Here is a 14,258-nt window from a genome sequence, read left to right as displayed (position 1 = left end):
TGTCCCAGCTAAGCCCCTCCTGCCTCAGCTGAGAGGTATCTGCTCCCTGGCTGCTGAGGGCATTGGGCGAAAAAGGAGCTGTTTCAGCCCAGATGACCTTAATAAGCACGGGTTAAGGGAGCCCATCATCTCCATTTTTGTGAAGTTGGGTGTTCTTCAAAAGCACCCCACCTCCCTCAGCTACAGCTTCATCCACCTGTGTCTCCAGGAGTTCTTTGCAGCAGTGTCCTGTGCCTTGGGGGATGAGAAGAAGAGAGGTGAACATCCTAACAGCATCATAGGTGTGGGAGGTTTGCTAGAAGCATACAAAGCACATGACCTGTTCTGGGCACCAACCATGCGTTTCCTATTTGGCCTTTTAAGTGAACAGGCAGGAAGAGAGATGGAGAGCATCTTCGCCTGCCAGCGGGCTCCAGAGCTGAAGCTGAAGCTGCTGCAGTGGGCCAAGAGGGAGGCCCAGGGCCTGTGGTCTCCCCTACAGTCACGCTCTCTGAAGCTGCTCCACTGTTTGTACGAGACTCAGGATGAGAAGTTCCTCACACAGGTGATGGTCCATTTTCAAGAATCAAGCGTGTGTGTCCATACAGACATGGAGTTCCTGGTGTTCACTTTCTGCATCAAATTCTGCCACCATGTGAACAGGCTTCAATTGAATAAAGGTGAACAGCACAGGCCAACGCAGAGGCCCCAAGGGGTAGTCCTGTGAGTATCCACCCACCACTCTCTGTCCAGTTCCTCTTCTGTTTTATGAGCCTAAATATCCTGAGCTCAAATGTCCTAAGCACTGAAGGCTCTCTCACTGACTTCCCTTGCCTCTATTGCAGTATTACTCATAATACTGGTATGGGTCTCTCTCCCTCTTCAGATGACTCATTCCATAAATATTTCTTCAGCACTACTCTTATGCCAGGCCCTACAGATCACAGATTAAAATCACAATCCCTGCTCTAAGGGATTCAAAGACTGGGGGAGAAGACAGACATTCATCCAATAAGGAACAGAGTGTGACACCACCCTTTTATAGGTATTAATACCTTATTATAAGTATTTAAGGTATGGACAAGGAACTGTGGTGGCCCACGGAAAGGATTGAGCACACTAGGGTACCAGGAAAGCAAAAATTATTAGTGGGCTAATGGGCCAATCTAAAAATGTTAGATTAGGGTCTTTTATTTTCAGATTTTTTAGGTTTTTTTTTTTCACATAATACAACTCATTTTCATTGAAGAAAAGTAAGGATAGATAAGTAAGCAAAAAAAAAAAAATGAAAATTAACATCCACTAGAATTCTGTGACTCAGAGATGACCATCATTAAGAATGAATGGTCAATTCTAAGAATTCTAGCCTTTTTTCTAGCCACGTTTATTTCTATGGCAAAATTGAACCAGGCCATACATTTTTATTTTACATCAGCTTTATTTTCATGATATATCAAGGTTATCTTCCTGTGTTAAATAATCTGATGCAACACTGTTTGAATGGCTATGTGGTATTCCACAGAGAAAGAGCCATGGCTAATTAGGCCATTCCACTATTCTTGCCCATATTAGGTCATTTCTAGTTGTTCATGGTTATAAATGTGAAATAGGGCAGGCATGGTGGCTCACACCTGTAATTCCAGCATTCTGGGTGGCCAAGGCAAGAGGATCACATGAGGTCATGAGTTCAAGACCAGCCTGAGCAAGAGTAAAATTCCATCTGTAACAAAAATAAAGAATTTAGCTGGGTGTTGTGGCAGGCACCTATATCCCCAGCTACTCGGGAGACTGAGGTGGGAGGATGCCTTGAGCCCAGAAATTTGAAATTGCAGTGAGCTATGATGATGCCATGGAACTCTAGACAGGGCAACAGAGCCCTCTCTCAAAAAACAAAAATTAATGTGAAATTTACTAGGTGTAGAATATTAATGTCTTAACACAATAACTAAGAAAATGCTGTGAAGGCTATGTTAAACCGTTCGATGAAAACATTTCAAATTGTGTATAAAACCAGCACATTGTACCCCATGATTGCATTAATGTACACAGCTATAATTTAATTTAAAAAATTAAAGTTAAATAAAATAAAAGTGAATTAAGTCTTGACAGACTTGGGTACAGGTGTTGCAAGTTGCAGTACATTGATATGGGGTCACAAGGTACCAGGAACATCAGCCAGAGCTAGAGTTTGGGACTGACAGTGGCAAGCAGAGCCTGGATGGAAAGTCAGGGGCTTCAGCTACAAGTGGAAAGGGAAATTTTAAAGGCACAGAGTCAGCTAGACAAGGTGAAGAGAACAGTAAGGAGCTACTGTAAACAAACAAAAAAGTCTAGAAAGAAAAAGGAAGTCTCTGGGACAGGAGAAGAGGACAAACAGAAGTATTAAAGAAATGAAAATTGTAGGTGGGAGGCTCCCAGGTATTTGGCTTACAATGAAGCAACATGCATTTTGAATAATTTACTTTTTATTTTAGTCACTCATTAAAGTTGGCAAATATGACTGAAAGAAATAATTAAAGATTCAAGTTTCACAAAACTAAATAAGTGTAAAAGAAATTCAGATAATTAAAATTTCAAATGATAGCTTTTTTGACATGTTTATAGCATTTGTACTTTGGAAATTGTTGAAACTTAAAACTTTTGGGATTCTCTGTAATATCTTTTAACCCTCACAAAACCTTCTATGACAGATACTGTGCTTGTTCTCTTTTTACTGCTAAAGAGGCTAAGTGAGGCCCAGGGAATGGAGCCAACGTACAGGGCACCAGCTCCCCAGCCTCCACTCCTGCCCCAGCACAGCTCTGCAGACTTTTGGGGAAGATGAATTAAGGGTGGAGAGATATTGGATGTGTCAGGTTGAAAGTTAGTGAAGCTATCTCACCAAGACACAGAAACATCAGTCTATGGCCAGATGTTGGTATATGAACATGCCAGATATCATCTGATCTCAGGAGCTAAGCAGGGTCAGACCCGGTTAGTACTTGGATGGGAGAAAATAGAAACATGAATCTGAAACTTGGAATAGAGGTTGAGAAGGTGAAGCCCTGAATAGCAGATAGGTCACTAAAGCAGTGTGTGAAAATAAGGAAATTAAATGGGTGGACATAATACAAGGCAGAGTCGATTCTAACACTCACTGGCACAGTCCAGCATGCTTTCCCCTTCAGGCTGCAAATATCCTCTCCTAGGATGTTCCCTTTGCCATCTCCTCCTATAGACCCTCCCTGTGGTCTTGCTATCCTTGCAAGGGGATACAGTCCCATGCAAGTCAACCAGCAATACCTATGTGTATGATCACGTACAACCTTTCATCATAAAGTCACCCTCAGACCATTCTCCCAGCCTCTGTGCTCACCTCCCATCTTCTTTCCTTTCTGGGCATTGGGAGTCCATATCAAAGGAAGACAAGCATGTCTACATTGAAGAGAGAAAGGCTATCCAATTCAGCCTTTTGTGGCAGGCCCTATGTTTGGGCACTGCAGAAAAAAAAAAGATGATAAGTATCTGCCTCTGCCCTCAAGGAACTCCCAGGCTGAGGCAGAAACAGACACACCAAATGAGCACATCTGTACCCTGTGGTGAGGGCCATAGAATGAGGAGCCTTACAGAGGAGGAGCCCTGAACCCAGGTGGTAGGGACAGAGGCCTGGCAGGGAGGCTGGCCAGTCCTGGGGATGGCACTGCCCACAGTGGCCTGGTGCTCAGGGAGAGAGAACACCCACTGTGTTGTGCAGGGCTGTGCACATCAGACCCCCACACACACACAGATCACCTCTCCCTTGTCCCTCTCTCCCTCCCTCAGGTTCATGCAGGTCACGGTCACAGATGCCTGCTGGCAGCTTCTCTTCTCCATTCTTGAAGTCACTGGAAGCCTGAAGGAGCTGGACCTAAGTGGAAACTCGCTGAGCTGCTCTGCAGTGCAGAGTCTTAGTGAGACCCTGAGACATCCTCGCTGCCACCTGAAGACCCTGCGGTGAGTGCGCCTGGGGTTCTGCTCTGAAGCATGGCTGGGAGCACATCCAAGGCAGAAGCAGAGGCTGGGACAAGGGGTTGGTCTTTGTATTCATCAAACATTCCTTGTAGCCCTCTCTACCCATGCACTGTGGCAGAGGCCAGGGCTACACAGATAGGATTTTTTTCTACAAGAGACTGATTTCTACAAGATTCTACAGATTCTACAAGAGACTGACGTTAATCAGGGAGCCATACTAACAAATCTATAATAAATTTATAATAATCAGTGTTCCAGTGAAGAAAACTTTCTTGAGGAAGTGAAGCTTAAAAAATACCTCAAGAATACTAAGATTTAACTAAGAGAAGTAGAAGGAAAAAAGTTTTAGACAGAGGGAATGGCATATACAAAGGCCCTATGGCAGGAGGGAGGATGAGGAAGTCAAGGAATTGAAAGTAGGCCTGTGCGTCTGGAGGGCAGAGAACAAAGGGGTGTGATGAGGCTGCAGAGACCTGCAGGAACCAGACCACACAAAGCCTGAAGACCGTGATGGGATTAGGGATCTCTTTCTGATACAACTTTAAGCAGAAAGTTGACAAGATCAGCACATTTTCAACATAGGATCTGGCTGCTATGCAAAAAATGTATTGGTTGGGAAACCAGTTAGTAGGAAAATGCAGTAGTTCTTATAAAGATGGAGATAGCTTAGAATAAGTAAAATTACAGTAGTTTCAGTAAAAGACAGTATTTGCTTACTGTGGTAATGGCCATGGAGATGGAAAGAAGTGACTGGCTTCAAAAGATCTATAAAAGCAAAATAACTGGGCTCAGTAAAGAGTCAAATTTAGGGAGAACGGGAGAGGAAGATATCAAAGATGATCTTAGGTTTCAGCCCAGAGCAACTCATAGGATAGTGGCACCTTCAGTGAGATGGAGAAAACTGAATGAGGAGGATGGGGTATCGTGAGTGTGATCTCATACTTGTTGGTAGTAAGTTCCTTGGAGGTATCCAAGCGGGCATGCCAAGTAGGTATCAAATACAACTCTATGCAAAGGTAACATTGCCCCACAAAACAGAACAGATCTCAATGAATTGAAAAGACTTAAAATTATATCAAATAATCTAATTTTATTTCTCTTATCATGATGAAATAAAATTAGAAATCAATGACAGAAAAAAAATTAGGAGATTCACAAAGACACTGAAAATAAACAACAAATTCCAAATAACAAATGGGTCAAAGAAGAAACCACAAAGGTAATTAGAGAATACTTTGTGATGAATTAAAAACAAAACCAGAACATGCCAAAATGTGTTGGATACAGCTGGAAGCAGTGCTGAAAAGAAAATGTATAGCTATCAATGCCTATGTTAAAAAAAAATAAGATAGGATACCACTACATACCTATTATAATGGCCAAAATCCAAAATACTGACAACACCAAATGCTGGTGAGGATGTGGAGCAACAGGAACTCTCATTCATGGCTGATGGGAATGCAAAATGGTACAGCCATTTGGAAGATGTATTGGCAATTTATTATAAACAAACATACTTTTATCGTATATCATGGCAATCACATTCCTTGGTATTTACCCAAACAAGTTCAAAACCTTTGTCCACAATAACCTGCCATGAAAGTTATGGCTGCTTTGTTCATAACTGCTAAAACTTGGTAGCAACCAAGATGCCCTTCAGCAGGCGAATGGATAAACTGTGGTGCATACACACAATGGACTATTAAATGCAAAAAAGAAGTAAACTATCAAGCCATAAAAGATATGCACCTTAAATGCATAACACTAAGTGAAAGACGCCAACAGAAAAGGCTACATATTGTATGATTTCAATCATATGACATTTTGGAAAAGGCAAAACTATGGAAATGATAAAAAGATCAGTAGCTGCCGGGGGCAGGGGAGGGGGGGACAGGAAGGGAAGGATGAAAGGAAAGAGCATAGAGGATTTTCAGAGCAGTGACACTATTCTGTGTAATACCATAATAGTGGATATACATCATTTAACAGTTGTCAAATTCCATGGAATAAACAACACCAAGAGTGAACCCTAATGTAAACTATGGACTTTGGGTGATAATGATGTGTCTATGCTGGCTGTCAATCAGATAACAAATATACCTCAGTAATGCAGGATGTCTAGTGGAGAACATGGTATGTGGGTGGGGACAAAGAGTATATAAAAACTCTCTATACTCTTTGCCATAAACCTAAAACTGCTCTAGAAATAAAGTTTGAAAGGTGGAAGAAAGGAGGGAAGGAAGAAAACAGACCTTAAATCAATAGCCTAGCGTTAAACATTAAGAAATTTATATTAGGAGCAAAAAGGATATAATATAGACAATAGTAGAAATAAATTAAATATAAAGCAAAAAAGTTATATATAAAATCAATGAAACCAAAAGTTGGTTCTTTGTAAGTATCAACAAAATGGGCAAACTTGCAGCTAGATTGCCTAAGATAAACAAAGATAAGATTCAAATTACTAAAATCAGGAATAAATAAGGGGGCATCACAACTGACATTACAGAAATAAAAAAGACTAAAAGGAGTTATGGAATATTGCAAACCAACAAATTATTATTATTATTTTTTGAGACAGTGCCTCAAGCTGTTGCCCTAAGTAGAGTGCTGTGACGTCATAGCTGACAGCAACCTCCAACCCCTGAGCTCAAGCGATTCTCTTACCTCAGCCTCCCAAGTAGTTGGGACTACAGGCACCCACCACAACACCCAGCTATTTTTTGGTTGTAGTTGTCAATGTTGTTTGGCAGGCCTGGGCCTGATTCAAACCCGCCAGCTCTGGTGAATGTGGCTGGCACCTTAGCCACTTGAGCTACAGGCACCAAGCTGGAATACTGTAAACCAACAAATTAGATAAGGTAGGTAAAATGGGCCAGTTTCTAAAAGGACACAAACTATCTAATCCGACTCAACCAGAAATACAAAATACAAATACACCTATAAATATACCTACAAATATAAATACCCAAGTAAAGATAATGAATTAGTAAATGAAAAACTTGCTATTAAAAGAAAGGCTAACCTAGACTTTACTAGTGAATTCTAACATTTAAAAGAGAATTAAACTTTCTGTCTCAAACTCTTCCAAAAATAGACGAAAATGGAACATTCACCAAATCATTCTGAATTACTCAGATACCATAATCACACAAAGACAACCAAGGACACACAGGAAAAAAAAAAAATACAGGGCATTACCCCTTATGAATACATATGAGAAAATCCTCAAAAAATATTAACAACATATAAAAAGGATTGTATACTATAATCAAGTGCAATTTATCTCAGGAATATAAAGTTTTTTTGACGGAAAAAAATCAGTCAATGTAATGCACTCATTGGGATGTTAATAGAATAAAGGACAAAACCATATGACTATCTCAATAGACACAGAAAAATCCAATAAATAAAACCCTCCACAGCCTGGCTGACATCTTGCAGGCCCCTCCCTGCCCCCCAAAACAGGTCTCCCCTGCTTTGGTTTATCAAAGATCAGGTGGCTAGAAGATGTCAGTTTCATCTAATGGTTTTCTTTTTATTTATTTATTTATTTAATTATTGGGGATTCATTGAGGGTACAATAAGCCAGCTTACACTGATTGAATTTGTTAGGTAAAGTCCCTCTTGCAATCATGTCTTGCCCGGAGAAGGTGTGGCACACACCAAGTCCACACCCCCCTCCCTTCTTCCCTCTTTCTGCTTTTCCACCCCCCCCATTACCTTAATTGTCATTAATTGTCCTCATATCAAAATTGAGTACATAGGATTCATACTTCTCCATTCTTGTGATGCTTTACTAAGAATAATGTCTTCCACTTCCATCCAGGTTAATACGAAGGATGTAAAGTCTCCATTTTTTTTAATAGCTGAATAGTATTCCATGGTATACATATACCACAGATTGTTAATCCATTCCTGGGTTGGTGGGCATTTAGGCTGTTTATTAATTTAGCTCAATTTATAGCCAGGCGTTCTGGCGGGCGCCTGTAGTCCCAGCTACTTGGGAGGCTGAGGCAAGAGAATCGCTTAAGCCCATGAGCTGGAGGTTGCTGTGAGCTGTGTGAGGCCACGGCACTCTACCGAGGACCATAAAGTGAAACTCTGTCTCTACAAAAAAAAAAAAAAATTTAGGAGTAGCTGCTGGCCGCGTGGGTCAGTGCGCGTCTCCATGAGCACCAGCCCTAGTTCGGAGACACTGGCCTATTCCCTCTTCATATCCCCCTTTAGCGAAGGCTTTCCCCGTCACCACTCGGCTTCCCTGAGCCGACTGCAGGCTTCTTCAGCCCTGCGTTCCCCGCCCGCTGACTCCGAGGTCGCGTCTACGCAGAGGCTCGGGAGACTCCATCTGCCCTCAAAAAAAGGGGATGATGCTGATCTCGGGAAGAACGAAGGGACCTTCTTAGCCCTGACTGAACCACGGAGTAGTAAGAACCCCAGAGGATTACTTCTGAAGACAGTATGATATGCATGCCAGATCCTCAGCCTCTGCCCAGTTCCCGGCAAATCTGCCTCTGAACAGGGATTGCTTCTCCAGCTCACCCTGGACAATGTCACTCAGGAGAGGAGAAGGAGGACTGTGAAACTGTGGTTGAGAACCAGGTTGTAGCCACTTGCTCACCACTTCTCAGCTGAGTGGCAGTCCAGAGTGTAGGAGCAGCAGGTGACTGCGGATCACAGACATAGTGAGGATGAGCGTAGGGGTAAGCACCTCAGCACCCCTGCCCCCAACCTCAGACACAAACGTGGTCATATCCACCTTCTCCCTCGTGGACTATGTGGTGTTCATCCTGCTGCTAGTTCTTTCCCTTGCCATTGGGCTCTACCATGCTTGTCGTGGCTGGGGCAAGCATACTGTTGGCCAGCTGCTGATGGCAGACCGCAAAATGGGCTGCCTTCCTGTGGCCCTGTCCCTGCTGGCCACCTTCCAGTCAGCCGTGGCCATCTTGGGTGTGCCATCTGAGATCTACCGATTTGGGACCCAGTACTGGTTCCTGGGCTGCTCCTATTTCCTGGGGCTGCTGATTCCTGCACACATCTTCATCCCTGTCTTCTACCGCCTGCATCTCACCAGTGCCTATGAGTACCTGGAGCTCCGATTCAGTAAAACCGTTCGGGTTTGTGGAACTATGACCTTCATCTTTCAGATGGTGATCTACATGGGGGTTGTACTTTATGCACCATCTTTGGCTCTCAATGCAGTGACTGGCTTTGATCTATGGCTGTCAGTGCTGACCCTAGGCATTGTCTGTACTGTCTATACTGCTCTGGGTGGGTTGAAGGCCGTCATCTGGACAGATGTCTTCCAGACACTAATCATGTTCCTAGGGCAGTTAACAGTTATCATCGTGGGGTCAGCCAAGGTGGGTGGCTTGGGGCATGTGTGGGCTGTAGCATCCCAACATGGCCGCATCTCTGGGATCGAGCTGGATCCAGATCCTTTTGTGCAGCATACCTTCTGGACCTTGGCCTTCGGGGGTGTCTTCATGATGCTCTCCTTGTATGGGGTGAATCAGGCCCAGGTGCAGCGCTACCTCAGTTCCCGCACGGAGAAGGCTGCTGTGCTGTCCTGTTATGCAGTGTTTCCCTGCCAGCAGGTGGTCCTCTGCATGGGCTGCCTCATTGGCCTGGTCATGTTTGCCTATTACCAGGAGTATCCCATGAGTACCCAGCAGTCTCATGCAGCCCCCGACCAGTTCATCCTATACTTCGTGATGGATCTCCTGAAAGGCATGCCTGGCCTGCCCGGGCTCTTTGTTGCCTGCCTCTTCAGTGGCTCCCTCAGCACCATATCCTCTGCTTTTAATTCATTGGCAACTGTAACAATGGAAGACCTGATTCGGCCCTGGTTCCCTGAGTTCTCTGAAGCCCGGGCCATCATGCTGTCCAGAAGCCTTGCATTTGGCTATGGGCTGCTTTGTCTGGGAATGGCCTATATTTCTTCCCAGATGGGACCTGTGCTACAGGCAGCAATTAGCATCTTCGGCATGGTTGGGGGGCCACTGCTTGGACTCTTATGTCTTGGGATTTTCTTTCCATGTGCCAATCCTCCTGGTGCCATCGTTGGGCTGTTGGCTGGACTGATCATGGCCTTCTGGATTGGCATCGGGAGCATAGTGAACAGCATGGGCTCCAGCGTGGCTCCCTCTCCCCCTAATGGATCCAGTTTCTCCCTGCCCAGCAATCTGACTGCTGCCACAGTGACCACACTGATCCCTTCAACTACTCTCCCCAAGCCCACAGGGCTGCAGCGGCTCTACGCTCTGTCCTATTTGTGGTACAGTGCTCACAACTCCACCACAGTCATTGTTGTGGGCCTGGCTGTCAGTCTGCTCACTGGGGGAATGCGGGGCCGGCCCCTGAGCCCTGGGACCATTTACCCAATCCTGCCACGACTCCTTGCCCTCCTGCCCTTGTCCTGTCAGAAGTGGCTCCACTGCAGAAGCTACACCCAGGACCTCCCTGTGGACACCAACCTGTTTCCAGAAAAGATGGGGAATGGTGTGCTGAAGGACAACAGAGACAAGGAGGCAGAGGTGCTGGACAGCTTGGCTTACCAGGGGAGCAGCCCCTCCTTCATCTTCCAGGAGACCTCCCTGTGATGTGGACTCAGGGCTCCAGCCTCTGTCCTCACTCTGCCAGGCAGCAGCCAGAGGCCACCCTGTAGTACAGGGATGAATCACTTGATGTGTTCTGCAGAGACGGGCTGGATGATGGGGCCACACCAAAGGCCCTTATTCTTAGAGGTTCTTACCTGCAGTAGAAGCTGCATCTCAAGCATGTTTCTCTTTGTTCCTTGACAATTTGTAAAGGACCAAGCTTGCAGTGGGAAGGATTGTGACAGAAGTAGGGACAGAAGTGAATCTGCTTGATTCAACAGAGCCGGAGCCCTTTTAGGGCCCAATTTGGTAAGATTATCTCCACCACAAAACTCAAAGCTGCTTTGGTCAGCTGTTGGTTCTCTTGCAGTCCCATCTCATTACCAATTCTACCAGTCACGGGGGCCCCTGTGATTACTTTCAGGTTATCTGTGACACCCAAGCCCCTCTCATTCTTAGCTGTCTACCTCTGTTCTTGAGAGGGAGGTTTTGGTGTCCCTGGGCCTCTGGGAATAGGTACCTCCATCTCCTTTGCATAGAGTAGGCATTGCCTCCATTATCCACCTTTGAGATGGACACTTGAGGACAGGGCAAATGTAGATCCAAAAAACTAGGGCCATGACCAGATCCACTGTGGAGCAGCCGTCTACCTGACTTCGGAAGCAGGCCATCCTGGTGTCATTCTTTCACCCATGCCCCTGTTTCCATTTGGAGTTTCTTCCCTGTATATCTTTGTTCCTAGGGAATAAAATCTGCCATTGGACCTAGAAAAAAAAAAAAAAAACTTAGCTCAATTTAGACCTGCAATAAACAGTCTAGTACAAGTATCCTTATTATAAAAGGATTTTTTTCCTTCTGGGTAGATGCCCCGTAATGGGATTGCAGGATCAAATGGGAGGTCTAGCTTGAGTACTTTGATGTTTCTCCATACTTCCTTCCAGAAAGGTTGTACTAGTTTGCAGTCCCACTAGCAGTGTAAAAGTGTTCCCTTCTCTCCACATCCATGCCAGCATCTGCAGTTTTGAGATTTTGTGATGTGGGTCATTCTCACTAGGGCTAGATGGTATCTCAGGGTGGTTTTGATTTGCATTTCTTTAATATATAGAGATGATGAACATTTTTTCTAGGGATGATGAACATTTTTTCATATGTTTGTTAGCCATTCGTCTGTCTTCTTTAGAGAAGGTTCTTTTCATGTCTCTTGCCCATTGATATATGGGATTGTTGGCTTTTTTCATGTAAATTAATTTGAGTTCTCTATAGATCCTAGTTATCAAGCTTTTGTCTGATTCAAAATATGCAAAAATCCTTTCCCATTGTGTAGGTTGTCTCTTTGCTTTGGTTGTTGTCTCCTTAGCTGTACAGAAGCTTTTCAGTTTAATGAAGTCCCATTTGTTTATTTTTGTTGTTGTTGCAATTGCCATGGCAGTCTTCTTCATGAAGTCTTTCCCCAGGCAAATATCTTCCAGAGTTTTTCCTATGCTTTCTTGGAGGATTTTTATTGTTTCGTGCCTTAAATTTAAGTCCTTTATCCATCTTGAATCAATTTTTGTGAGTGGGGAAAGGTGTGGGTCCAGTTTCAGTCTTTTACATGTAGACATCCAGTTCTCCCAACACCATTTATTGAATAGGGAGTCTTTCCCCCAAGGTATGTTCTTGTTTGGTTTATCGAAGATTAGGTAGTTGTAAGATATTAGTTTCATTTCTTGGTTTTCTATTTGATTCCAAGTGTCTATGTCTCTATTTTTGTGCCAGTACCATACTGTCTTGACCACTATGGCTTTGTAATACAGACTAAAATCTGGTATGCTGATACCCCCAGCTTTATTTTTATTACTAAGAACTGCCTTAGCTATACAGGGTCTTTTCTGGTTCCATACAAAATGCAGAATCATTTTTTCCAAATCTTGAAAGTACGATGTTGGTATTTTGATAGGAATGGCATTGAATAGGTAGATTGCTTGGGAAGTATAGACATTTTAACAATGTTGATTCTTCCCATCCATGAGCATGGTGTGTTCTTCCATTTGTTAATATCCTCTGCTATTTCCTCTCTGAGGATTTCATAATTTTCTTTATAGAGGTCCTTCACCTCCTTCGTTAGGTATATTCCTAGGTATTTCATTTGCTTTGAAACTATGGTGAAGGGAGTTGTGTCCATAATTAGCTTCTCATCTTGACTGTTATTGGTGTATACAAAGGCTACTGACTTGTGGACATTGATTTTATATCCTGAAACATTATTTTTTTATGACTTCTAGGAGTCTTGTGGTTTAGTCTTTGGGGTTCTCTAAGCATAAGATCATGTCGTCAGCAAAGAGGGAGAGTTTGACCTCCCCTGCTCCCGTTTGGATTCCCTTTATTTACTTGTCTTGCCTAATTGTATTGGCTAGAACTTCCAGCACTATGTTGAATAGTAAAGGTGACAGAGGACAACCTTGTCTGGTTCCAGTTATAAGAGGAAAGGCTTTCAGTTTTACTCCATTCAGTAAAATATTAGCTGTGGGTTTGTCATAGATAGCTTCAGTCAGTTTTAGAAATGTGCCACCTATGCCTATACTCTTCAGTGTTCTAATTAGAAAAGGATTCTGTATTTTACCAAATGCTTTTTCTGTATCTATTGAGAGGATCATATGATCTTTATGTTTGCCTCTGTTAATATGGTAGATAACGTTTATGGACTTGCATATGTTAAACCAGCCTTGCATCCCTGGGATGAAACCTACTTGATCATGATGTATGACTTTTTTGATGATAAGCTGTAATCTATTGGCTAGGATTTTGTTGAGAATTTTTGCATCTATATTCATGAGTGAGATTGGTCTGAAATTCTCCTTTTTGGTTGGGTCTTTTCCTGGTTTTGGTATCAGGGTGATGTTTGCTCCGTAGAATGTGTTGGGGAAGATTCCTTCTTCCTCAATTTTTTGGAATAATTTCTGCAATACAGGAATAAGCTCTTCCTTGAAGGTTTGATAGAATTCTGGTGTGAAGCCATCTGGATCACGGCATTTGGGGGTTGGAAGATTTTTTATTGTTTCTTTAATCTCAGTGCTTGAAATTGGTCTGTTCAGGAGCTCTATTTCTTCCTGGCTAAGTCTAGGGAGAGGATGTGATTCCAAATATTGATCCATTTCTTTCACATTGTCCAATTTCTGGGCATAGAGTTTCTGGTAGTATTCAGAGATGAATATAAAGTGACCATCTTTGTCTTTTTTGACTTTAGTTGCTTTAAATCCACGTGTATCTGAAAATAAGATCGCAGCTCCTCTTTTCTTCTGAATTCCATTTGCCTGAAAAATTGTCTTCCAACCCTTGACTCGGAAATTTAGTTTGTCTTTTGAAGTCAGGTGTGTTTTTTTCAGACAGCAAATGGATAGCTTGTGTTTTTTAATCCAGTCAGCCAATCTATGTCTCTTCAGTGGGGAATTCAAGCCATTAACATTTACTGAGACAATTGATAAGTGTGGTAGTGTTCTATTCATCTTATTTTGTGAGAGTCTATTGCTTAGTTTTGTCTTTTGCATCAGTGTGGAGATTAGGTTCTGTCCTTTAATTTCTGAGTTTTTACTTTGCTGCTGATCCATTGTGATGGTCAGTGTGTAGGACAGGTTGAAGTATTTCCTGTAGAGCTGGTCTGGTTGTGGCGAATTTCCTCAATGTTTGTATATCCATAAATGATTTGATTTCTCC

At 43.2% G+C, this 14,258-nt stretch overlaps 1 protein-coding gene across 1 annotated transcript; it reads left to right on the top strand.

Moving 5' to 3' along the window:
• The first annotated feature begins 8,119 nt into the window (after positions 1-8,119).
• On the top strand, positions 8,120-11,337 carry LOC128570862 (sodium-dependent multivitamin transporter-like). The gene has a single exon (XM_053570396.1). The coding sequence runs from the start codon at positions 8,661-8,663 to the stop codon at positions 10,569-10,571; it is 1,911 nt and encodes a 636-aa protein (XP_053426371.1). The 5' UTR covers positions 8,120-8,660; the 3' UTR covers positions 10,572-11,337.
• Positions 11,338-14,258: the final 2,921 nt, after the last annotated feature.

Source organism: Nycticebus coucang, chromosome 18 (genome assembly GCF_027406575.1).
Source record: "Nycticebus coucang isolate mNycCou1 chromosome 18, mNycCou1.pri, whole genome shotgun sequence".
In the NCBI taxonomy this organism is placed as follows: Eukaryota; Metazoa; Chordata; class Mammalia; order Primates; family Lorisidae; genus Nycticebus; species Nycticebus coucang.
Note: the sequence above shows the minus strand (reverse complement) of the source record. Positions and strands in the feature narration are given on the sequence as shown.